The sequence below is a fragment of the Natrix helvetica genome, assembly GCF_964273705.1.
Source record: "Natrix helvetica genome assembly, chromosome: Z".
NCBI lineage: Eukaryota > Metazoa > Chordata > Lepidosauria > Squamata > Natricidae > Natrix > Natrix helvetica.
Window position 1 is genome coordinate 39,937,692 of NC_138554.1, and position 25,371 is coordinate 39,963,062.

The 25,371-nt window shown below is 37.4% G+C and overlaps 1 protein-coding gene across 3 annotated transcripts in view; it reads left to right on the plus strand.

The window, feature by feature from the left end:
- The window catches only part of PPP1R9B (protein phosphatase 1 regulatory subunit 9B), an 86,572-nt gene that overhangs the window by 45,188 nt on the left and 16,013 nt on the right, over positions 1-25,371 (plus strand). For all 3 annotated transcript variants that reach the window (XR_014173596.1, XR_014173597.1, XM_081933265.1), the window contains exons 2-6: positions 4,202-4,334; positions 9,878-9,998; positions 16,596-16,700; positions 21,956-22,091; positions 22,710-22,862. Coding sequence is in view for 1 of the 3 variants with exons in the window: in XM_081933265.1 (XP_081789391.1) it covers positions 4,202-4,334; positions 9,878-9,998; positions 16,596-16,700; positions 21,956-22,091; positions 22,710-22,862 (648 nt within the window). In the remaining 2 variants the exon portion in view is untranslated. The remainder of the gene's footprint in view (positions 1-4,201; positions 4,335-9,877; positions 9,999-16,595; positions 16,701-21,955; positions 22,092-22,709; positions 22,863-25,371) is intronic.

Below are 25,371 nucleotides of genomic sequence, written 5' to 3' on the forward strand. Positions count from 1 at the left end.
TGAAATCCCAAGGAAAGAACGATTGCCAGGAAAAGGGGCGGGGGGGATTTTGCCTCTTATCCTATGTGCTGAGCTTCAGAACAGGGTAAGAGGAAGGAAAATCTCCCCTCCCCATTTTCAAGCCGTTCGCAAAAATGCCTCATTCCGAGCCTTCAATCCTGCAATATGCTGAAGGCTCGAAATGGAACGTTTTTGCAAACCGTTTGAAAATATGGAGGGGAATATTCCTGCCTTTCCCCCTGTTCTGAAGGTCACAGACTGGCAAAATCTTCCCTCCCGCATGCCTTCAATCCTGCAATCCTGGATAATGTGAAGGCTTGGAATGTGGCGTTTTTCAAACCTCTTGAAAATGGGGAGGGGGGATTTCGTCTTTTACGTATCCTGTTCTCAGTCTGTGCTGACCTTCAGAACAGGGTGAGAGGCAGAAATATGTCCCTCCCCATTTTCAAGCCGTTTGCAAAAACGCCCCATTTCGAGCCTTCAATGTGAATATGCAGGTGAGAAGCTCCTACCTCCTGTAGGCATTAAAATCCATACTCTTGGGACATGGAAGAAGCCCTGCAAGGAGATGCTGCTGCCGAAGTGCAGGAAATCTCTCCTTCCCCCACCTGCAGATCGTCCTTTCAAAGAGGAGTTTCACCAGGATGAAGAGGTGGCTGAAGGCGGCGTTTGTGTCACCTTCATCCTGGTGAAACTCCTCTTTGCAAGGACGATTTGCAGGTGGGGGGGGGGGGATTTCCTGCACTTCTGCAGCAGCGGCTCCTCGCGGGGTTTCTTCCGATGTCCCAACAGTATGGATTTTAATGCCTTCTTTTCCTGTTCCGTGGACAGAATTGCGAGCTGTGACTATCACCGTTAGGCAAGGAAGGCATGAGACATTTGGGTTGTGTTGCTTGGGCTCCGGCTTCTTTTGCAGCAGTGATTGGCTGCAAAAGCGACCGGTATTTGCTGTAGGTAGAGGCCTGAGTGGCACCCGCGAATCAGCTGTTTTGTGAATGGAGCGGCCCAACTGATCCGATTAAGGGGCCAAGAAGCCCTGAGGTGACCGGGGAAGAGAAGGGCTGCCCCTTGTTCTAGTTAAACCCACCCCTTCACTAGGGCTTATTTTAGGGGGAGGGTTTATATTTTTGCCCACCGCGAAAATCTGGCATGGCCTTAGTTTCAAGACATGTCGTTTTTTTGGGGAAACACGGTATCTTTTGCCATCTCCAAGTGTTCTTTACAACAACCTTGAGATAGATTTGTCTCAGAGGCCCAAAGCTACATTCCATAGTTATTTCATCGCTGAAAGCAGTTTTAAACCCAAGTCCTCATCATTCTTGTCAGGCATCTTAAAAGTTTTACCATGTATTTTGTCATAGGAAAATGGTCAAAGGGTAAAGGGAAGAAATAAGATAAGAATTGGGAGAATTTGAAACAATTGAAAGCAAACATAATCAAGGACATATTAGGTTGATTACAGAACTGATTCATTTTCTGGGTTTTTGAAATATAACAGTCTCTAACTCTCTTGAAATGGACATTTAAGATTAGAACCATCATTAGCAAGGTACAACAAAGAATGTTCTTCCTGTTTCAACTCAGGAAGTTCAGACTGCCTCAGGAACTGTTGATACACTTTTACAGAGGAATTATTGAACCTGTCATTTGTGCTTCTTTCTAAAACTCTCTGCTTTGGTACGGCAACCAAATAGGGCAGGTACAGACTTCAATGAATAGTTAGGAGTGCAGGAAAAACAATTGCAACCAGCCTGCCTTCCACTGAGGACCTGTATATTGTGTGGGTCAGAAAGAGGCTGAGAAGATATGTGAGACCCTTCACATCCTGGCCATAAACTGTTTCTATTCCTCCCTTTTGAAGCCGCTACAGGGCATTGCATGCCAAAGAATTAGTCACAAGGACAGTGTTTTCTCTCCTGCCATCACATACATACATACATACAATCTGGGCACAAAATTACAGTGTTATGTAGCCATTCAATTTTTGCAATAAGCCCACAGATTTTTCTTTCAAGAATTGTTATGACTAGTTAAAAGCAAGTGAAGTGGCAGAAGGCAGAGTAGTCCTTGCCTTTCTCACCAACCTCTTGGTGCATTTCTATTGAAGTCCTAGTTACCTCAACGTTTTTGCAAATGCAAATTAAGCTAGCTATTTTGCTAGATCAATTTATGATGCTTTGCTTGTTTATCGCATGAAACTGATCCCCACTTACATCTGTCAAAAAAAGGATGGTCTTTTAGAGTTTAGTAAATTACTTAATTTATACTCTTTAATATTTCAGACTCACAAAGCAGCCTACTAGGGAAACAAAATATTATAAAAATATATTCAATGGATGATCCTGGCATAAAAGCTGAAACTTCACAGATGCACGATAAATTTCTTCTGGCAACAAAGTCTGTCTCCTATAAACATGACAAAATGTCTAAATATGGCTTCTGATTTGAAGTAAGAATTGAGAACTGAAACTGATCACACAAAAAGTAAAGCTAGATATCACTTCTTAGTCCTTCATATTGTTGACAGCCTCTCTAATAATGAATTCTAACTCACCAATGTGATATCAAGGTGACCCATCTACTACAGGTGAAACTCGAAAAATTAGAATATCGTGAAAAAGTTCATTTATTTCAGTAATGCAACTTAAAAGATGAAACTAATATATGAGATAAGACACATTACATGCAAAGCAAGATAGTTCAAGCCATGATTTCTCATAATTGTGATGATTATGACGTACAGCTTATGAAAACCCAAATCCACCATCTCAGAAAATTAGAATATTGCATGCAATCAATAAAACAAGGATTGTACATAGAACAATATCGGACCTCTGAAAAGTATAAGCATAGATATGTACTCAGTACTTGGTTTGGGTCCCTTTTGCAGCAATTACTGCCTCAATGCGGCGTGGCATGGAAGCTATCAGCCTGTGGCATTGCTGAGGTGTTATGGAAGACCAGGATGCTTCAATAGCGGCCTTCAGCTCTTCTGCATTGTTCGGTCTCATGTCTCTCATCCTTCTCTTGGCAATGCCCCATAGATTCTCTATGGGGTTCAAGTCAGGCGAGTTTGCTGGCCAATCAAGCACAGTAATCCAACGGTCGTTGAACCAGGTTTTGGTGCTTTTGGCAATGTGGGCAGCTGGAAAATGAAGTCAGCATCCCCATAAAGCTCTTCTGCAGAAGGAAGCGTGAAGTGCTCCAAAATCTCCTGGTAGACGGCTGTGTTGACCCTGGTCTTAATGAAGCAAAGTCCTGTTGTTCAGTGGTCCAAAGTCCTCTTTTCTGATATGAGCAACTTTTGCATCTCATTTGGAAACCAAGGACCTAGAGTATGGAGGAAGAATGGAGAGGCCAATCAAGCACAGTAATCCCATGGTCATTGAACCAGTTTTTGGTGCTTTTGGCAAAAGTTGCTCTCATCAGAAAAGAGGACTTTGGACCACTGAGAAACAGGACTTTGGACCACTGTGCTTCATTAAGACCAGGGTCAATGCAGCCGTCTACCAGGAGATTTTGGAGCATTTCATGCTTCCTTCCGCAGACGAGCTTTATGGGGATGCTGACTTCATTTTCCAGCTGCCCACACTGCCAAAAGCACCAAAACCTGGAAATTAAATTCTTCAGTATTCAAGAGCATTAAATATTTTCATTCCTAGATATCCAATCATCTGGAATTCCATCAGTTTTATCAAAAAGTTACAGTTAGTAGATTAGTTTGGGAGTGGCCACTTTACTTAATGACCAAATTGCAGGTCATAGTTGTGGTCACTAAATACTCTAGCAAATGATGGAAATTGCATATTGGAGACTATGGTTTGCAGATGGCTACATTGATTGATCCATGACTTCCATTCGCCTGTTTTTTTCTGTTTCTCAGTTGTAATTTGGTTTTTGATGAGGCTTTTGGTTTTAAAGAGGATTATTATATTTTTATTAGTTATTGGATTTTGTTTATTGATTGTTTTTATTGGTTGTTTTTAGTTGTGTGAGTCATCCAAAAATCACAAATGTGAGATGAGTGGCCATACAGATTGATTGGATATATAAATAAACATAATCAGAAGCATTAATTTCCATGGCCCATAAGCCAGGTTTTAAGTGAACGAATTCCACACTAGTCATTAATCATTTACTAAAAATCAGAGTATTTTCACATCTGTATTATTCATTCTTGACTTTTAAAATATATTTCCAGGTTTTCAGCACTTATTCCAATGAGGAATATGACCGTCGAAATGAAGATGTTGATCCTATGGCTGCCTCAGCAGAGTATGAACTTGAAAAAAGAGTGGAAAGGCTGGATCTATTTCCTGTGGAACTGGAAAAAGGTAATGGGAAAAATGTGTTTGGCGATGAATTTTTCCTTTTCAGAACTGGTAGAAATGGGATGCTGTTTGCATGAATCAAGAAAGAACATAAGGCATTTTGATCAGATATTCCTGAGCATGAGCTCTTCTTTTGTATTTTCTACACATATTTTAAGAATAGGTCACTGTAAACCAGCTTGTCTCTGAGAAGGACTTCGTTTTCAACTTGCTATATATTTTGCTCATCACCTTTAACTGCTTCCCCCCAATCATTTTCTTTTATCTTCTTGCCCTTCTCCTATCAGTTATTTTGCCCTTAGGAAAGGCATAGGAAAAGCAACAAGAAAAATAAGCTGCTTTGGCAGATATAGGCTACTTTCGTTCATAAGGCTGTAAGGGCCCTGAGCCTAATTTTTAAAAACATGTTCAGCAAGAAATCAGTTTAGATCTTTGATAAGACATATCTGTCTTTTCCTGCAGTCTGCTGCATAGGAGAAAAAGAAGAGAACAATAACAGAGAGAGGAAGAGAGAGAGAAAAAACACTGGGTTTACAATACAATGTGGCTGGAATCATAATCATGCCAAACCCTAAATCAAAGTGACTAAAGTTCTCTTTCTGCATATTATGCCCAGAAAACATAAGTAGAATTATGGCATATCATGATATCCTAGTTTATATACCATGCTAAGAGAAGGCTGGCTTTCCACAATAAGCTGAATCAAAACTACGCATTTTCATCTAGTCCCCACTTAAGTTTGGCTATCACCCAGTGCTTGCTTCACTCTGACCCACCATGTGCCCTGCAACGTTACCCCTGAGCAGTCCTGTATAGATAAGCTACCCTTCTTTATATTAAGAATTCTTATTAATTTAAGAATGATTGGTGTCCCCTACCCCATTAGTTTGGTCTTCTTTGTATTTAATTGTAGGTCCATTTTTACACTATATTCCTTGACTTTTATAACTAGAATTTTCAGTTCAATTGCATTTTCAGCTGTCATGACAGTTGTCACCAGCATAGTACAGATTGATGATTTTTTTCCTCCAGTTTTAAAACCTCACTGATTTTCTTCCAATCAGCTTCTCTTAATATAGGTTGCCCTTCACTTATGACTGGATGCTTAGAGACTGTTCGGAATTGCAATGAACACCCCTCCCCCCCCAAAAAAGCTAATTACAACCCAGTTTTGAAATTCTAATATCTCTTCCCCCGCCCCCGTACCCAGTAGTCATTTGAATGCATTTTGGGCATTTACAGCACCCCACAGTCACATGCCATGCCATAAACTAGTGTTTTATTGTGGTTGATGGCAAAAACTGACACACAGTGAACAATGATTCATTTAAAAACCACCATGTTTGCTTTCTTTCACAATCATTTTTAATTCTATTCAGAAAGTTAAAGTACAAATTCCAAAAAAGAAAAAAAATAATTTACAAAAAGAAAACAAAATTAGACATTAAAAATGTGCATTAGACAAGACACAAGATAAAAACATATCTACATATATTGTGCCCTCCTCGTTGAACACCGATAAATATATTGCAGCAATAATAGTTTCCCCTCCTTGCAAAGCACGTCTATAATTTATTCTATACATTGATTTGCAACCAATTTAACCTGCCATCTATCTATTATATATAAGAAAAGGTAGTTAACAGGTAAACTAACAGCAAAGTTAAACTTCAAAACCCTTCGTTAATAATCTATTGTTATATTTAATTCATAGAAAGTCTACAATGGTTTCTTATCTACCACAAATCACTGCAATCATTATCTCATATTCATCCATTTTGATTGTTATCTTTGTTCGATTCTTAATAATAAAAAAAATTCTTTAAAATTTTGCTTGGGAGTTTTCCCAATAGTTGCATCTCATTTTCACTTGGGGAATGGATTTATTATGTTTAACAAAAAAAACAAAAAAAAAACAACAATTGACAAGAGATGCTGTAATTTTATTTACAGGGAAACTTTCTGAACAACGAGTACATAATGTTTGTTTTCTATCACATTTGTTTAATGATCACTGTAAACAATATTGTAAAATTGGATCTGGTCACACGGTGGTGACCTGCTTTATGATCATCATAATCTGCCATTGTAATTGCCAGGCTTGGTTACAGTCATAAACTGAGGACTACCTGTATTTATCCAGCATATAGACTGAATAAATAAAGGAAGAATCTATATCCTTGTCTCATCCTTTGCCAACCTGGAACCAGTCTGTTTCACCATGGTCTATCCATACTGTGGCTTTCTGATCTGTAGGTTGGGTTTTCATGAGGACAGTGAAATGTCTTGGGAATCCCGTTTTCTGAGCATGTTCCACAGCTTGATATGGTTGGCACAATCAGTGGCTTTTTTTATAACGAATGAAGCACATATTGGGTTCTTTTTGATATTCTTTAGCTTTGTCAATTATCTAGAGTGCATCAGCAATAATGTTGCATGTTCCTCTTCCTTCTCTAAAGCCAGTTTGAACATCTGGCATTTCTTTTTCTTCACATAGAGCTCTAATTTGTGTTGGATATTCTAAGCATTATTTTGCTAGCTTGTGAAATTAAGAATATTGTATAATAGTGTGCACAGTCGTTTAAGACCCCCTTTTCATATTGTAATGTAGATTTACCACTTCTAATTTCCTAGCTAGTATGTCATTCTCTAATTTTCTAAGATACTATAGTTGGAACCTTTATTTCTGTTGCCTGCCATATTCCTGTATCCTGTAACCTTATGACTTAGTAATGACTGAAGTGCTGATCTTACTTCATCTTCTAGTACTAGAGGTTCTTGTAAAAAGGAAATAACTACTAAGCTATATTGGATGTTATCTGGCCCAAACCCAAAAATGACACAGCGAAATTCAATCAAGTCCAATCCTTTATTTGCTTGTACCTAATCGACAGGTTCTTGCCAAACTAAAGCTATAACCTTGTAACCTACTAGATATATTCTGAGATATTCTAGAATGTGGCTACCCTAAACATTTTGCCTTCTCCCCCATCCATTTTGGGACTGCACAGTGTCTTAATCTTGACCTTTCTCTAATGAGATTTACTACCTTCTCCCTGAAAAAGATCTGTATTGCCAAAACTTCTATCCACTAATTCTCCTGGTGCACATTCCCTCACAGATGTTGGCATCTCTACTATACACTATTTCAGTATATTCCTTCTATCTTTGATCTCCTTTGATTTTGCTATTTTGCTTTAATGTACCATATTAAGATTGAAATCTCCTAGGTTTAGACATCTTTAGAAACATCTTTATTTTTCCATGTTTTTTCCATCTTTAGTGTCTTTATAAATGTTATTGTAATACTGCTTCTTGTCTCTTCTGACAGCTCTCTGAAACTCTTTGTAAAGCTTCTTTCTGAGATTTTTATGTTTTATAGTTTCGTTTTTCTTTTCCTAATTGCAAATTTGTTCTGGCATCTAGTGTGCTCTCTTCTGTTTCTCCATCTTGGCAATCCCTTTTCACATTCATTCTTTCAGTTCATTTCCCAATTCTTCAGTTTGCTAATGAAGCTCAGGACTTCAAAGAAATTCCTATTGTTTTCCTTGAAAATGATTAGTGTAGTTTTACCATGTGTTGTGGAAGCTGGTTGACTTTCTTCTTTCTTACATATGAGCTTTTGTGATCTGTTCCAGTCAGCTCCTGTTCATGACTTTGATGCTACAATTGAACTTTGCCACCTTCTTTTAGCAATAATATAGTCAATTTGACTTCTGTATTCTCCATCTAAAGAGATTGTATACGGATAAGTGGTTTTGGTTGTTTGAAGCTATGGAGAAGTAATTGAAATATCTGAAATTAATAAGTCAATGTCGCGCTTTTCAATTTCATAATTAAGTTTAATATTTTCACTTTCCATCTCTTGATTGGGTGTTGTATCATTTTTAAATTGAACTTGATCATAAAACTCATTGGCCACCTCTTGTTCTGCATGAATATTTGGACCATAAAGTTGAAGGGTCATAAAGGGCTGCCCCCAAATTCTGGTTTACAGTATTTGGCCATTGATTGCTTTCTAGCCAAGTATTGTTCTTGCTATACTTTTCCTAGCTATAAAAATAATGTCACTTTGTTTTTAATGTCCTGAATAATAAATATTATGATCTTCTGACTCTATTCATTGATGCCTAAGATGTTTTATTTCATCTTTCATTGTGTGACCTTAAGGAATGAGGGAAGAGATTCTGCCTAGGAAACAATTAGAAAAGAGAGGCAGGATTACCAAGGGACTTGATGGACAAGAGAAAGAAACTTAGGAAGGACCCACCTAATACAGCAGTTAAAGGTCATGGTGGGAAATTTCTATTTTCAGACTTGCAAGTAGACAAGATTCTGTTAATGTAACCCTATAATAAAGTAGATTCTGTTAATATAGCCTTACAATAAAGTAGAATTAGCTCATCTAGTCATGTTTCCTGTCTGATTTTCCTCACTGAGTTGAGTTTTCCGATATTCATGCTTCATATGTTCCATGTTCACAAAGTAATTCTGACTTTGCAGCTTCTGATTTTCTTTTCCTGTATGGCAACATCAGGAACTCAATGTCCCAGAAGCTTTAATCGAGCCACTTTATAAACACCATTAGAATTCTCAAAGCTCCTTGTAGCATGTTGAATGTAATCTGACCTGAGGGGCACATCATTTAGCATTATATCATTTTATATTTTATATTCATGTGGTTTTGTTCATAAAAATATAGAGGTGGTTTACAATTACCACAGTATGAATTAATATTGTTGCTATTGCACTGAAGTGATTGTCTACCTCCAGCTTCTTCCTATATAACTGCTGCCTAATACAGGTGACTGCTTGTTTTAACTGGGCAAGATGTAGTGACCTTCATGCCTTGGGTGATGCTGCAGGAAATTCTAAACTCTGCTTGTGGATTTTATGCTGAAAATGGACAAAAATGAACTGATGATTTCTCAATTTGCTGATTAAGAAGGGGTGAATATGGGAAAAGGGAACTATAATGTAATTCTAAAGGGGAGAAATGAATATAGGAAAGTAATAAGGATATTTAGAAGAAGCATCCTTTTTTTTCTTTATCTGTACTATTTTCTTATCTGTACTTTTTAATTTTGCTCTTTATGTATGCTTAATTATTTATCTTTTAATTATGTAAAAAATAAAAAGATAAAAAAATTTCCCCTTTCCTCTTCCACTCTTTCCCCTTCCATGATAATGAGCCAGCACAGCAGGAATTGGGGTGGGTGGGAGGATTGAACCATAACCAAAAGAAATGAGCTGATATTGCACAACACACTAAGCCCACTATCCCCCCTATCAACTAATCAATGAGAGTTACAATAAAGCTTAGTATGTTGTACATATATATAGCTGCTAGGTTTTTAACTGACCTGTTAAACATGTTGAACGATGCACGGTCAATTTCTCTTTTAAAGAGCCAGGAAGGATTCCCTTCTAACGGATGAAGAAATTTGCAGTAGCAGGTTTCATTGGATTTATTACCAGATTCTGGTAACCTTCAGACTTGGCATCTCATATTTTAATTCAATTCACCTCTTCCTTGTCTCATGCAGATTCTGAGGGTCTTGGGATCAGTATTATTGGAATGGGGGCTGGAGCTGATATGGGTCTAGAAAAGCTTGGCATATTTGTCAAGACTGTGACAGAAGGAGGAGCAGCTCATCGAGATGGCAGGTCAGTAGGACTGATATTATATTGGGAATGAAGCTTAACTTGGAACAACAATTTACCAAAACAAAAACTCTTACTTTATAGATCATAGCCAATCTCTGTTTGCAGTAGAAAGATGGTTAAAATCGTAGATTTCTTCATTGTTTTCTGTGAAACTTTTGACAAAGGTATATATCTTTTCCTCCCTAAAAACTCAGGATCATAAGATGCCGCAACATAAGATTAAAAACTCATCTCCCATATATTATATTTGCACCATCATTGTCAATGTTTTCTCTTCTTGACAGATAGTGAAAAATTGTACCAACCCTAATTGAGGACCATTAGGCTCTCTTTTTCCAACCAGGATTTATTGTTGGCTGTTTTCCCCTCAAAAGAGTGACAGATTCCCCTTTTATTATGTCTCTGTACATCTACTTTTTATTCTGCTACTGTGCAGGCAAACATTTCAGGTGCTGGGGATATTCTTATAATGTGAATATAAGTACTAAGAAATTTACAGAGTGATTTACTCAGAAATAGAGTTCATTAGGTTTACCAGGAGTTAGGCTTTACTCCTTTGCTCATTTGCATAGGATTAGTCAGTATGACATGTCTGATAAGCACATAGAATTGTGTTCTATGTTTTAATAAATTGCCAAGTTTAAGACCACAACCTTAGTTTGTGTGTAATATTTCCTAATGAAGTGCATGGAAGCTAGCATAAAAAGCAATAGTTGCATCTAAGATTAGAAGAAGCTTTTAGTCAGTTTCTTCTATTTTACAGGTAGTCCTCAACTTACAACCACAATTGAGCCCAAAATTTCTGTTAAGTTGTCTTGATCCATGTTATGACCTTTCTTGCCATAGTTATCAAATAAATAATTGCAGTTGTTAAGTTAGTAACACAGTTGTTAAATGAATCTGATTTCCCCATTGATTTTGCAAGTCAGAAGCTTGCAAAAGACATGACAACAATAAGCAGTATAACTGGCATAAATATGAGCCAGTTGTCAAGAGTCTGAATTTTGATCATGTGACCATGGGGATGCTACAATGGTCAGAAGTGTAAAAAATTGTCACATTTTTTATTGCCATTGTAATTTTGAATGGTAATTAAACCAACTGTTGTAAGTCGAGGCCTATCTGTATATGCACATTATAGCATTAAGAAAAGTAGCTCAAAAGGTGACAGGCTTTGTTTTATACTGATCTTTTTGACATGTCATTCCAGTCCTTTTTTAAAAATACATTTGTAATTAAACATAGGATTAATTTCCTTTTAATCTATATCAGTTATGACTGTTTCTCTCCATTATATGCACATGCAAATATACTGCAGAACCTGAAACATTAGGAGTGTGGTTCAGATTTGTGAAAGAAGCTCTGGAATGCACAGAAGTCCAGATATAGAACCTCTTCGTACTTCATTAGAAGAGCTGAAGCATTAAAAAAGCTGAAGCAAAACAGCCCTATAAAATGTAATAAGAGGTTATATTTGTCACTTAGAAGAGCAGGCAGGAGTGCCAACATTCAAGTAGTTTAGTTATAAGGTGACTACATTTCGCAAACCATCCAAAATATGTTTCTTGTCTCTCTCCACACATTGATAGGAAAATCACAGGAAATTTAGTCATTTTTAGATGTGGTTCTTATTTACCAAGGACAAAAGCACATAATAGTAACTAATAAATTGAATGTGATCAATGTGGATCATATAGGGAACCCCGTTAAAAATTTATTTTTAAAAACCCAGTTTGCATAGAAATACCATAAGATGTGGTCCTCCAAAGCGATCTAACTGATGTATTTATTATTTGTTATATTTTATAGGAGAAACTGTATTTAAGCCATCTGTGTTCCCATCCTCATAACAGATCATGAACATGTTAGAAACAAATTATAAATGGAAACATTAAATATAAACAGTATTATGCAACAAAAGGCAGCCTTTGTTCCTAAAGAATTGTTAGGAAGACTAGATACATCTTATATTGCAGCTGTAGCTTCAGCAGCTCATTTTCCACAGCAAACAGTCCTCGGAGGATTCAGTTTGTATTAGAAAAAAATATGCTTTAATCCTTTACCTGATAGCTGATTTGCCCTTGAAAATTTTGTCCAAATGCTTCTCATTGACAATATTTTAGTCCCAAACACCGTCTGGAACCCCCATGGATGAAAAGAGCAATGGAAATATTCAGCAAGGAAGTAGCAGGCAGAAGAAGGATTAAACACTTCTCCCCCACCCCCCAAATTTCTGGACTCAAATTGAAAAAAATAAAAGAATTATTACATATGATTTTGATGTAATATGTAACTTGTCTCTGAGACTTGTTCTCACAGGGTATTAAAATTAGAGACTTCAGAATCAAAAATTGTATTGCGGGAATTTAAATTCCTAATTTTTCTAATTCTGTAAAAGTTAAAAGTGTTTTTTATTATTCTTAGCTATCAGTGCTGCAAATTGGGTGGGCAGCTTACGGTATTCTAGGTGTAAAGGAACTTCCATCAGTCAATGATGAGAGATTGAAGTTTAAATTCAACATTTTGAGGACTACCAGTCATTCATTCCTGCTATCTGTATTTTTGTATTATGAAATCTAACTGCCATGCTCATTACACTAATTTTTGAATGTGCATCCATTGCTGTACTCATTTTATTTAATTGCTACATTTTAAGCTTATTATAGAAGATTTCATTCATCCAAAATAATCTGATGTAATATTATTATTTGATGACAATTGTAAATAGGAATTAAAATGCTTAAGGAAGAAAAAAAAATACCAGTATCAACTTCAGGTACATACAATTGAGTGGTAAATTATTTGAATTCAAATAGAAGAGACTATTTTTAGTATAAGTTTGAACTATGGCATTCTTGGTATTCTCTGAGCTGGTTGTTTGTTTCATTACCCAACTAGGGAACATCAAGAGCATAAGGCATGTGGGAGCCAGGGGCATTCATAACAAGGGATGAAAAAAGCAGGGTGATGATCCCAGCAGCAGCACAAATAAAACCTCCCTCTTTTCTATGTGTCTGTGATGTGATGTCCATGTATGAAAGGAGTTGAATTTAATTATGCTACCTGTGGCTGCCATCTTCAGGTTTTTTGACACAGACACAAATCGTGCACATGTGGTGGGTTGGTATTGGACAGCATAGAGCATATGTTTTTCAGAACGTTGGCCATTTTCCAAAACAATGACTATAGACTATCTCAAATTAAACTAGTTAATTTTAGCTAATATTTGAGAGGAATTATCAGAGATATGGTTTACTTGCTAGCTTTTCATTCCACTGCAATCATCAGCTCTGGTTTTTGTGGCGGCATCTTCAATCCATCATTTCTGCCTCCCTGCCCCCAGATGTTATGAACTTACACATTCTCGTACAAACTTCAAATCTTCAATGCTTGTAATGATAAACACCTGAGCTTCAGTATGTGCAGGATTATGAGAAGTTTATTTTTATCTTTTAAACAGAATGCTCATCAGCTAGTCTAAATACTGATAGACAACGAATATATTTCTAAGTTTACATGTGCTCTGTTTACTGTAGAAAAAAACAGGCAGTAAAAATACTACAAAATGCAGCAGAAGAAAATGGATTAAATCAGTGGTAGTCAACCTTTTTCTACCTACCGCCCACTAATGGATCTTTCTTGATGGAAAAATTTCCTTACCGCCCATCAGTTTTGTCCTTCGACTTCTCCTCCTCCTCCTTTCCCCACAACCCCACTCCCTTCTAGCAGTGATGATGTTACCTAGTTTGGTAATGAAATGTCTGTAAGAAAACCACCAAGCTCAGAAAGCAGCAAGGATCCCACTATCCCCCACCTCCTCTTTCTCCCTTTCATTCTCCTTTTTGTCTTTTCTGCTCCTTCCCCCCCCCCCAAGCTCAGAAAGCAGCAAGGATCCCACTATCCCCCACCTCCTCTTTCTCCCTTTCATTCTCATTTTTGTCTTTTCTACTCCTTCCCCCCCCCCCCAAGCTCAGAAAGCATCAAGGATCCCACTATCCCCCACCTCCTCTTTCTCCCTTTCTCCTTTTTGTCTTTTCTGCTCCTTCCCCCCCCCAAGCTCAGAAAGCAGCAAGGATCCCACTATCCCCCACCTCCTCTTTCTCCCTTTCATTCTCCTTTTTGTCTTTTCTGCTCCTCCCTCCCCGCTTCTAGCACTTCACCAGCTCAGGCGCGACCGGAGAAGTTTATCTTCTCAGAAATGTCTTCAGTGGAGCGGTGGCAGCCTGGCAGGCTGAGCATGCGTCCCTTTCAGGAGCTTCACTGAGGAAACTTCTCTGGTCGCGCCTGAGCTGGTGAAGCGCAGGTAAGCGCCATCCCATCGCCAGGGAAACAGTGAGTGAGGTGAATCGCGTGGTTGCTCAAATCACACGGGTGTAGCCCGACCGGAGAAGTTTCTCTTCTCAGAAATGTCTTCTTCTGATCTGAGCAACCACGCGATTCACCTCACTCACTGTTTCCCTGGCGATGGGACGGCGCTTGCCTGCACTCCACCAGCTCAGGTGCGACCTGAGAAGTTTCCTCCCCTTCCTCTTCCCACGTGTTTGCTTGTGCACGCGCTTGCGCTCGCCTGCCCACTCGCACAAAAGGAGGTTTTAACCTCCGAAATCCCTAACGCACGCATTCTCGCGCACGTTAGTTCAAAAGGTGGTTTTAACCTCCGAAATCCCCACCGCCCACCTGAAATCCCAAAACGCCCACTAGTGGGCGGTAGGGACCAGGTTGACGACCCATGGATTAAATGAAGACATAGTGGAGGAAACAATAGTAGAGATAATAAAAGTAATAGTACAGTACAGTAAGAAAAAAGATAGTTTCACCTAATACACCAGGCCCATTCCTGTGTTTTCCTTTTCACAGAATGTAGTTTTGAAAAGAATTAAAATAATTATGTCACTACCATGAAAAATAACTATGTTAGTTTTTTATGTAGTGTTTCACAACATGATAAAAAATTATCAGTAAACTTTTTCTTTCTGAGTCTTTTAAAGGAAGGTCAAGCTGATCATTGTATAAACATTTTCAGTGATAAAAAGTCACCTAGTTCTCTTGTGTGTGCCCTATAGTTGCAACTGTTGCTGTATATTAACCTAATTGAGATTGACTTTGAAAAGCAATCATTCAGATGCTCTAGAGCTGACCTTTAAGAATTGTTTTGGATTGTTTGAGCTGTCTTAGTTTTACAAATATTATACCATTATTCTTCATGTACTTCATTTATCCAGGGTGAAGCATTGTGAAGGGGTATAATATAAGCTGGATTCAATACATTTTAAAGGTCTTATTAGTCTCCTAAGCGATTGACCTCTGAATTTGGCAGACCATTAATTTAAATAAAGAAGGAGCTGCTATCTCTTTGCTGAACTGGAATGCTTCATTGTTGCCTGTTTATTTTCATGGAAGTGAACTATTCAGAAAGGAAGATAGGATGGGAGAGAAAAGCAGTCCTGGTACTAAATGCCAGCAGGGCTCCTGCATGCTGTCATGGCAACCAACATGGCTCCTTGCCCAGTACCAGAACACCAGCAAAATATAAACAGAGGCCTTCATGGGTGAAAGCTCAGTAGAATCTTAGAAATTGTTCTGCACATTGTACCCACCAAAATCCTTTGTGCATTTCTTCTCTACCTGATGTTCCTTTTAATTTTATAAAAAGGCTACAAGTTTTCTTCAGAATCTATCAAATGTTATTCCAATAAAAATAGGCTTGGCCCGGTCCCAGAGTGATACAAATAAAAATAACATTGTACATCCTTTCACTGTCACAAACTTGTATAGAAAGACACGCACACTTTAGTGGATGAAATTTGGATGGAAGATTTCATGTTCCCAATTAGGCATAAAGCTTATTATGTAGCCCTGTAGAAGATCAAATTGCAATTTAAACCAGATGAAGGTAATATTCAACCCTTTAAATATAGGTATTCCCAACATAATGACTGATCACTTAATATTGTTCAACATTACAATGAACTTGAAAAAAGGTATGCTCTATCTTTGGTTAGAACTCTTACATACCACTACCTCACACAATCTCCAAGATCACGTGATTACATTTTGGGCATTTGGCAATTGGCTCACATTTATGACTATGGTTGCAGCATCCTTTGGTCACATGATCACAATTTGCCACACATTGCTATTTTCTAGCAAAAACAAAATGCCCATTTGGGAGAATGGATCTGCTTAATCATATATTTACTTAATGACTGTGTTGGCTCACTTTATGACCATTATAAAAAGAGTAAAAAAAAAAAACCCAGTCGGGTGACATGGTGATCCACTTAATGGCTTCAGTGACTTATGATGGAAATTACAGGCTTAATTGTGGTTGTTAAATAAATGCTACCTAAATTAAAAGGGCCTGTTGTAATTTATAAATGTGATGCCAAAAATAACCCATCTTTTTCCATTTCTCCCAAAATGCAAATATAATCACTTTTAATATGATAGGTTTTTTTAAATTAAAAACTTGATAAAATGATGCTTTTTGTTCACTACTGAATACATAAGCTTGACATCCTTTGACTTTGCAATAAGTCTACTTTATTGCAGTTGGACAGGTGATCTATGTCTAACTTTCTCTTTTTCCTTTCTTAGGATCCAGGTGAATGATCTTATCGTTGAGGTGGATGGCACCAGTTTGGTGGGCGTGACTCAAAGCTTTGCAGCCTCTGTGTTGAGGAATACCAAGGGTAGAGTCCGGTAGGGGAACAATATGCAGCCTAGTTTTCTGGTGGGACCAGAACATGTAGCTAGTTTATCTATGTAAAAATACAGAAAAGGAAGCATATGATCTCATTGAGAGTTGTACTGAAGCATAGGAAAAAGTTCTATAAGCAGATATTTTTGTTTCCTGTGTTACCATTGTAGGAATAAGAAGGCCACTGATAGGTTTTCCTGCCAGCCATGGTTTTGCTTTTTCTGTTTATATTTCAAGCAGATAGATAATATTGGCTTAGAAAATTTATTACATCATGGGGTAGCCAAGAGGCTGTAGTCTTAATGGTTTTAAACAATACATTTGGTTTTCATTTGCTGTCAATAGAACCTTTATTTGCAAATCAAGAACAATGGAGACACAAAGGAATTCACATGAAAAACAGCATGAATCAGATAAGAATAAAGATTCCCTTTATTGCAATATTTTTTTACTGATCAGACAAAAGAGAGAAAAATAGCTAGTTTATTAGATGTGTTTATGGCAGAGTTTATATCTTTCATCCTGGCAGGACATAAAGATTTTAGCTACTTCCTATCAGACACAAATTCAACTATTTGGATGTGCAGTGGTGGAAGCTCACTTACTGAATTTAGTGTTGTTTCACTTTTTTAAAAAAAAAGACAAGCATTTTTATTGCAGCTTTGAAATAGAAACGAAAGTAGTAATGCTGAAGATGCAGATGAAGCTTAGTAAGTGTAATCCTTCCCCATCATGGAAATCTAGTGCTGAATATCTGCCTGTTACCCCCAATTGAAGGCCATTATATAAATCAAGTTATATATAATATTATGGTATTACATATTACAGTAAAATCTCAATCGGTGTTTGAATTTGATAACTTACTTAAGTATAGTCCTGGTCAGATGCATTTTAAAAATATAACTATTGTTTATTAAGAGAACATTATAGAGTCATGGCAGCTTTTAAATTTCTATATTCTCTCCTGCCCTCACTGCACCATGGTTACCCTTTTCTTCTTCAAAACCTACAGCCCATCTGGTAAAAAAGCAAATGGGAGAAATAGAGGGAGCTGATACTGCTGGATTTTAGAGCATAGGCAAAAGAGGAAAAATCATCTCATCACCAGATTAATGGTGAAGTTTGTAGATTTCTTGTGTGTGCATGCATGCATGCACACGCGCACACATGAATTATCTCAGATAGATAGATAGATAGATTGATTGATTGATTGATAGATATAGATGATAGATAGATAGATAGATAGATGATAGATAGATAGATAGATAGATAGATAGATAGATAGATAGATAGATGATAGATAGATAGATAGATAGATAGATAGATAGATAGATAGATAGATAGATAGATAGATGATAGATAGATAGATAGATGATAGATAGATGATAGACAGATAGATAGATGATAGATAGATAGATAGATGATAGATATGCAGAGAAGCCAAATAACTGTAATCAGAACTTGAAGGGAAAATTAGGTGGAAGTTTTAGGTTTTATTTTTTTAAATATTTCCTTAAGGAAAATGGTTTATGAAATAAACATTTTGTTTAATGAAATTGGCAAGAACCCTTACTTGGCAATGTTGCCCTAGTGGGATTGGGTCCATTTTATAGAGGCACCACACCCATTATCTCAGAATATGCATCTTTGTATCATAGAGAAGTGTTCCATATCAGGAATGTTTGATTTTCTAAGAAATGAATCAAGACGTTTTGAATGGAGGCTGGAAATGATATTTAGCTCTGTGTGCACTGCATTTTCCTGTCAGCTGTGTTTCTATCTGTCGTTTATCCATACAGCTGCCTCTGTGGCCTTTTTAAAATCTCACCAGAGGCATTTGGCCTGCCTTTTCCTGGCAGTATTAAGAATTCAAGGCTTGGCATTAGCCCAGCATCCTTGTAATGTTGGTTTTAAAAGAATGAGTTGCTTGAAAATGGTCTGTCACCAAACACATCTAGCACAAGCAGACACAGATGATGAGTGATTACAGCAGGCACTTTCTATCAGAAGGCCTGTACAATATAGGGACTCAGACCTAGAACTGAGTCCATTACTCCGAGATTTACGTGCTGCTCTGTTCCCAAGCGACAGGAACTATGAGAATGGGTTGCTAGGCAACTAGTTTCTTCCATATTGCATACCACCCATTCTGCGTTTGCAAGGAAAAGATTGTGTTAACCAATAAAGTGTTTGATTATCAATTTAATTGTTGCACTGACACAATTTAGCCACAATTTCCTCTGTTTTTTAAAAAAATTACACTGTTCCACAAAACTGAAATTTCTGCCTAGAGGTTACTTTGTGAAAGCAGAAAGGGTGGAGACATTTTTATAAGTCTGATAGTAATTTCCTGTAATCTGGAAGCCTGATGCAACTATGCTGGGAACCTTGTGTCTTTATGGAGTTCTTCAGATCTTCATTCTATATATGTTCAGAAGCCTTCAGGTTTACTCTCCCAATTCTGAGCCTTGAATAACAGAATAACACAGTTGGAAGGGACCTTTGGGGGGTCTTCTGATCCAACCCCCTGCTCAGGCAGGAAACCTGGCTGTCCAAATGGTTGTCCAATATCTTCTTTAAAACTGTTGGAGAACCCTGAGCGCAAGTCGTTTCACTGATTCTTTGTTCTAATTATTAGGAAATTTCTCCTTAGTTATAAGTAGGTTCTTTCTTTGATTACTTTCCATCCATTACTTCTTGTCCTCCCTTTAGATACTTGGAGAATAGGTTGACACCCCCCCCCCCCGCCTTTTCTTTGTGCTATTGCTGTTAGCTATTGAAACCTACTATCATGTCACTTATAGTCCTTCTTTTCATTAAACTAGACATACCCAGTTCCTGCAAATATTCTTCATATGTTTTTGCCTTCAGTCATTTTTGTTCTGTGCATTCTTTCCAAACTCTCAACATCTTTTTTATACCTGGCAACCAAAACTGGATGCCATATCCCAAGGGTGGTCTTACCTAGCCATTTTAAAGTGGTACTAACACTTCATGTCATCTTGATTCTATCCCTCTGTTAATGCAACCTAGGACTGTGTTGGCTTTTTTAGCAGCTGTAGCACACTGCTGGGTCATATTTAAGTGATTGTCCAGTAGGACTCCAAGATCCCCCTTGCAATTATTACTATTAAGCCAGCTACCATACCTGTGCATTTGGTCTTTCTTGTTTAAATGTAGAACCTTAATTTTCTCATCATTAAATTTCATTTTGTAAGATAGAGCTCAGTGTTCAAATCTGTCAAGATCCTTGTGGATCTTGATCCTATCTTCTGGAATATTGGCTATTCCTGTCAGCTTGGTGTTGTCTGCAAATTTGATAAGTTCCCTTCGATCTCCTCATCTAAATCATTGATGAAGATATTGAAGAGTACTGGGCCTAAAACAGAATCTTGGGGTACCTCACTACTTACTTCCCTCCATGTAGATGTGATGATGATGTTCGTCCATCGTGTTCGAAGAGGACCTTGACATCTACAGGTTGTGGGCTGTCCACGATGTGTCAGCAGGTGGCTGGTAAGGCCTATACGGGCACGAAATGTTCTGCTACATGTCGGGCAGACATGTGGGGCACCATTGTTGCAGCATTTGCAGTTCTGGTTTTGTGGAGCGCTCACTTCTCTTGTGAACTACATCTCCATCTGGATGTAGTTCCATTAAGGACTACACATTGAGTGGGGTTGGTCAGCCAGTTATGAATCTAATGATGCTATTTAACCCACATTTTTCTAGCTTACAAAGAAATAGGTTGTGGTCTACTTTGTCAAATGCCTTACTGAAGTCCAAGTAAGCAATATATCCATAGCATTACTCTGGTCCACTAATATTGTCACATTATCAAATAATGCAATAAGATTTGTCTGGCATGATCTGTTTTTGACAACTCCATGTTGGCTTCTGGTTATGACTTTGTTTGCCTCTAAATGTTCAGAAATTCATTGCTTGATTATCATTTTTGGAATCTTCCCAGGTATTGATGTCAGGCTGGTTTCCAGTTTCTTGGATCCATTTTTTTTCTCCTTTTTTGAAGATGGGAATTATAACACTCCATCTTGAAAATCAGCATTAAGGATAGCTGTGTTAGACCTAATTCAAATTAAGGTCAGGCTTGAAAACTGTGCTGCTTTTTGCCTCTGTGTTTCTGGGACACCCAGGACCTATCTGGTTTTTGAGTTAACTTCTTTGAACTATATTTATGTTGGAATCTACCTCCCCTGTTGTTGGTGAGAAAAGAGAGGCATCTGTATTTTCCTCCAAGATTAACAGAAATAGTAGTCCTATTTAAAAAGGCATACTAGTAAAGAAGAATGAACAATTCTTCTTTACTAGTATGCTTGTTCCTAATCTAATTAAGAAAGCTTGGTAGCTGATTTTAAAAATTTAAGGGAAAAATCTGACCTCATATGCCTGAATATTAAGAACATTTATTTTGGTTCTAAGAATCCTCTGATGTGTCCATTTAGCACTGCAATAGGCAATCCATTGGTAATAAGCAGCCCATACTTAGGATTTTTGCTTTGTTTGCATTCACTAGGTACTGCGATCATATCCCCCAAATTCCCACAGCAAACCACCAAACAGTGGCAGCACAGTTCCCTGTAAGCAAAGGAACACTTACGTCATAAACTTCAGATAAATTTAACATACCTAGAACAAGCTTTTCCTTGAATGATTGTGGGGTAGGGAGGTTTCAAGCCTGACCCCACACATTCCAGTGAATTTCCTGTTTTCACAAGAGTTAATATTTGAAAGGAGACTTTTTCAGACTTGAAATTAGCTTGCCCAATTCTTGATGTAAACTATTTCAGCATTACCTTAGTGTGAAAACAGGAAATGTAATTTTCTTGTATGTACTGCTTCCTTTATTCCAAAGAATTATTTGAAGTAGTCATCAGTTCTGTACTACCTTTGTAAACAGTTGGGATTATATCTATTGTGGTCTTTGTTGCAAAGAAAAAAAAATACAACTCAGGCCTCTAAAGGTTAATTTCCTCTGAATTAGTAGAAAGTAGTGTTGGTGTGTTAGTCTTTGCTGGTCGTTATTTGCTCTGATTGAATCATTTAGAGTAGAAATGATCAGATCTATACATATCTATTCAAGAGCTAGAATACCTTTCACTTTGTTGTAGATAGAGAGAAAGAGAGAGAGATTGAGATAGAGCCTGACTACCTAACTACAGATGCTATTCGACCATACTGAGATTTCCCTTATTACATTAATGCCATGCATTCATTTATTCATTTTAATTTCCTTTAGGTTCCTCATTGGCAGGGAGAAGCCAGGAGAGCAGAGTGAAGTGGCACAACTGATCCAGCAGACCCTGGAACAGGAACGATGGCAGCGAGAAATGATGGAACAGAGGTATACCCAATATACAGAGGAGGATGAAGAAGTAAGTATAATTAATTTCTCTTTGCCTGTGGGGAGAAGAGGAAAGTAGTAGAGCTTCAACCTTAAATTCAGGGAAGCTGAACAGCTGTTAACAAGTGTGAAGACCATTTTAGCAACCGTAATGAAACGATGCTTTGACTAAATTTGGATTACTCATGAATTTCCTTAGGCCCCCAATTTTTTCTTTATAACTGGTAGAGGTCTCTTTCTCTTCTTGGTATTGTTTTCTGTGCTGCTAATTACTATATTAGCACCTCACATTGAAACTGTAGTTATCCAGAATATTTAAACATTTTCTGTATTTTGCTTCATAAATGATACTGGCACAGAAAGAGCAAAAACAAGCTGAATGTCCTAGTTTTATGTGATGTGTCATTTGAAAAGAATTATAAGAAAGAGATGTACACATTTCAGATTGAAATTAGTTTGCTCATTTCTTTTGTGCAAATCATTCCAGCTTTACCCATGCTTCAAAACAGGAAGTGTAATTTTCTTGAACTTATACTTACTTCCTGAATTCTAAGGAATTGTTTTAAATAGTCCTTAGTTCTATACTTAGTGTGCTGTCAAGGTAAATATCAGAATGTCTAATGATAAAACCTGTTTTTGTTATTTGCAGACAGGAGAATATGCTACAGACGAAGATGAAGAGATGAGCCCCATGTTCCCCAACAATGAAATGGCTATTGAGGTTTTTGAATTGGCTGAAAATGAAGACATGCTGTCTCCAGTGGAGATGGATCCTGAGAAGCTAGTGCATAAATTTAAGGAGGTATATGGCTTTCTAAAGTGGAGGATGGGTGGGAAGATAGCTGGAACTTACAACTTACGTTAAATGTGTGTGTAGCAACATTACCATTAGGTCTGGATTTTAAAAAAAACTTGTTGAGGAGTAGCTGGATAGGAAAGAAGAGGAGGACTTAGATCTCATTGCAATGAATACTAGCAGCGATTTCATAATACACTGACAGGATGTAGTGAAATCGGCTGCATTTCCTCCCTTCTTTCTCTGATTAGAGAAATTATATAATCCGCAGTTGTTCATTCTTAGATCAGTTAAGGTAATTAGTTCAGGAAACTATTTTATTAATTCTAAAATACATTTTGACTTAAGCCACTAATACTTTCCCCACAAAATATTTTTTATAAGTATAAAACTTACCCCCAAAAAAGCAATATTGAATTTTCACTTAAAAGCTAGACTAAAACCAAGTTAATTAACCTCTACTACAGTATTCTTAGGGAAGTTTTTATTTTTTTTAAAAAAATATTTATCACATTTTAGAACTGCCCATCTCCCTCACAGAGGGATTCTGGATGTCCTTCATTAAAATATTAAAACATAGAAACAATATATAAAAGTTAAAAAGAGACCAGAGTTATTGAAAACAATACTAAAAATTAATTAAAAGGTAAAGGGAAGGTTTTCAGGGTGCTAACCAGCCCCACAGTTGTGTGCTTTTCCCCTGCGCTCTCCAAGCAAGGCCATAGAACAATGTTTCTACACCTGTTTGGGGTGGTCAGGAAAGAGTGGGGTTTGCCTCACCTCTGGAGGGAGAATGTTCCACAATGACAGAGAAGGCTTTCTTTCTGGACTCTGCCAGTCAGAATTCTTTAACTGGCAGGGTCCAGAAAATACTTCCCCCGCCTGACCAGGTGCGATTGGCCAATGTAATGGGACAAAGACAGTTCCATAGGTAGTCTTACGTTAAAGCATTCCTCCTACTTGGTGGGAGGGGGAATTAATGTTACCTATAAGTAGATATAGTACTTCTGTAAACTGCTTCTTATGAGAGGAATGCCTCATAAAAGATGAAACACTTCCTTCCTTCAATATTTATTACTTAATAATTGCTTGTTTTATAAAGGGATAGCCTGCATCGTTCATAAAACAGTCTTTGCCTTCAGGTTTGCTTCCTGAAGAAGAAAAGAAAAAGAGATAAAGAAAAATGGATTGGATGGGAGAAGAATAATGAGGGAAATAGCTTGTTAAAGACAATATTGCTTAAGAAAAGGGGCTTTAAAAAACCTTTATGTCCAGCAGTTCTGATGTAATCATTGGCCTTTTTAGCTGCTATTTCTAACTGTATAAATCAACCTTTCCCAACCTGGTGGTCATCAAAATGCTATGATGTGAAATCTTGGGGAGGAATGGCTAACATGCCTGAAATGCACTAGGCTAGGAAAGGCTATAAAACAACCTTTGAATGTCTTTCACTTTTTAATACAATAATACAATAATACAATGGCAGAGTTGGAAAGGATCTTGGAGGTTTTCTAGTCCAACCCCCTGCCTAGGCAGGAAACCTCTTCTGCAAGGCAGTCTTAAATTTGGGTTCTGAAGTAACTCCATATTTCTATGAGGATCACCTGGTTTTAATGATGGCATGAGTGAAAGGAAAGAGTTATTCTCTGGAGGTTTTGAATTTTTCAGTACTCCAAAAAGAGTGATAGCACATTACAGCAAACAAGCTGTAATATCAAAAGCAAACAAATGAAGAAGGAAAAGAAAAGGTAAACATCATTGATTGTGAGACATGAGATGAGAAGTAAGTAGATCTAATAGAATTAGAAAGGATGGTTTAAATCATGGCATATAACTGCCTGCTTTAGTGCAGAAGCTAAATTATCTCTGATAGACTCCTGCCTAGCTTCCATATGAAACAATCCCATAAAAGGGAGCTTACCACTCTTGGTTTTTTTTATTATTAGGACATTTCTCCTAACATTTAATCAGAATCTGACTTTCTGTACTTTAATCTGACTTTCTCTATCTTAACTCCATTATTCTAAATTCTGTATTCTGAAGCAAAAAAATAACATGACGGTTTTATGTGTGACATTCTTGCAGGTATTTGAGCAATTCTACTGCATATCTCTCTCAACTATCTTTCAACTATCTTTCTCAAAGTTTCTAGTTCTTGGATCTGTCTTCACAGTTTTTTGTCCTCTAATCACCCTTGTAGTTTTCTGATTTCTCTGAGTATTTCCTAAACTATGATGTCCCAAACAGGACTAATAGTCAATATCAGATATGACCAATGCAAAGCATAGTGGAACAAATATTTCTTATGATTTAGAAAATTTACCTCCAATGCATCTTGGAATTGCATTGCTTTTTTTCCAGCCATTGCAGGTTCACATTCAGTTTGCAACCAATTATATTTTAAGATCTTTTTCACAATTACCAAGCCAGATATCCCTCTTTATATGCCTTGCACTTAAAGTTTTAATCCATTACATTTAAAATTATTATTTTGAACCTTTTTCTCTAAATTGTT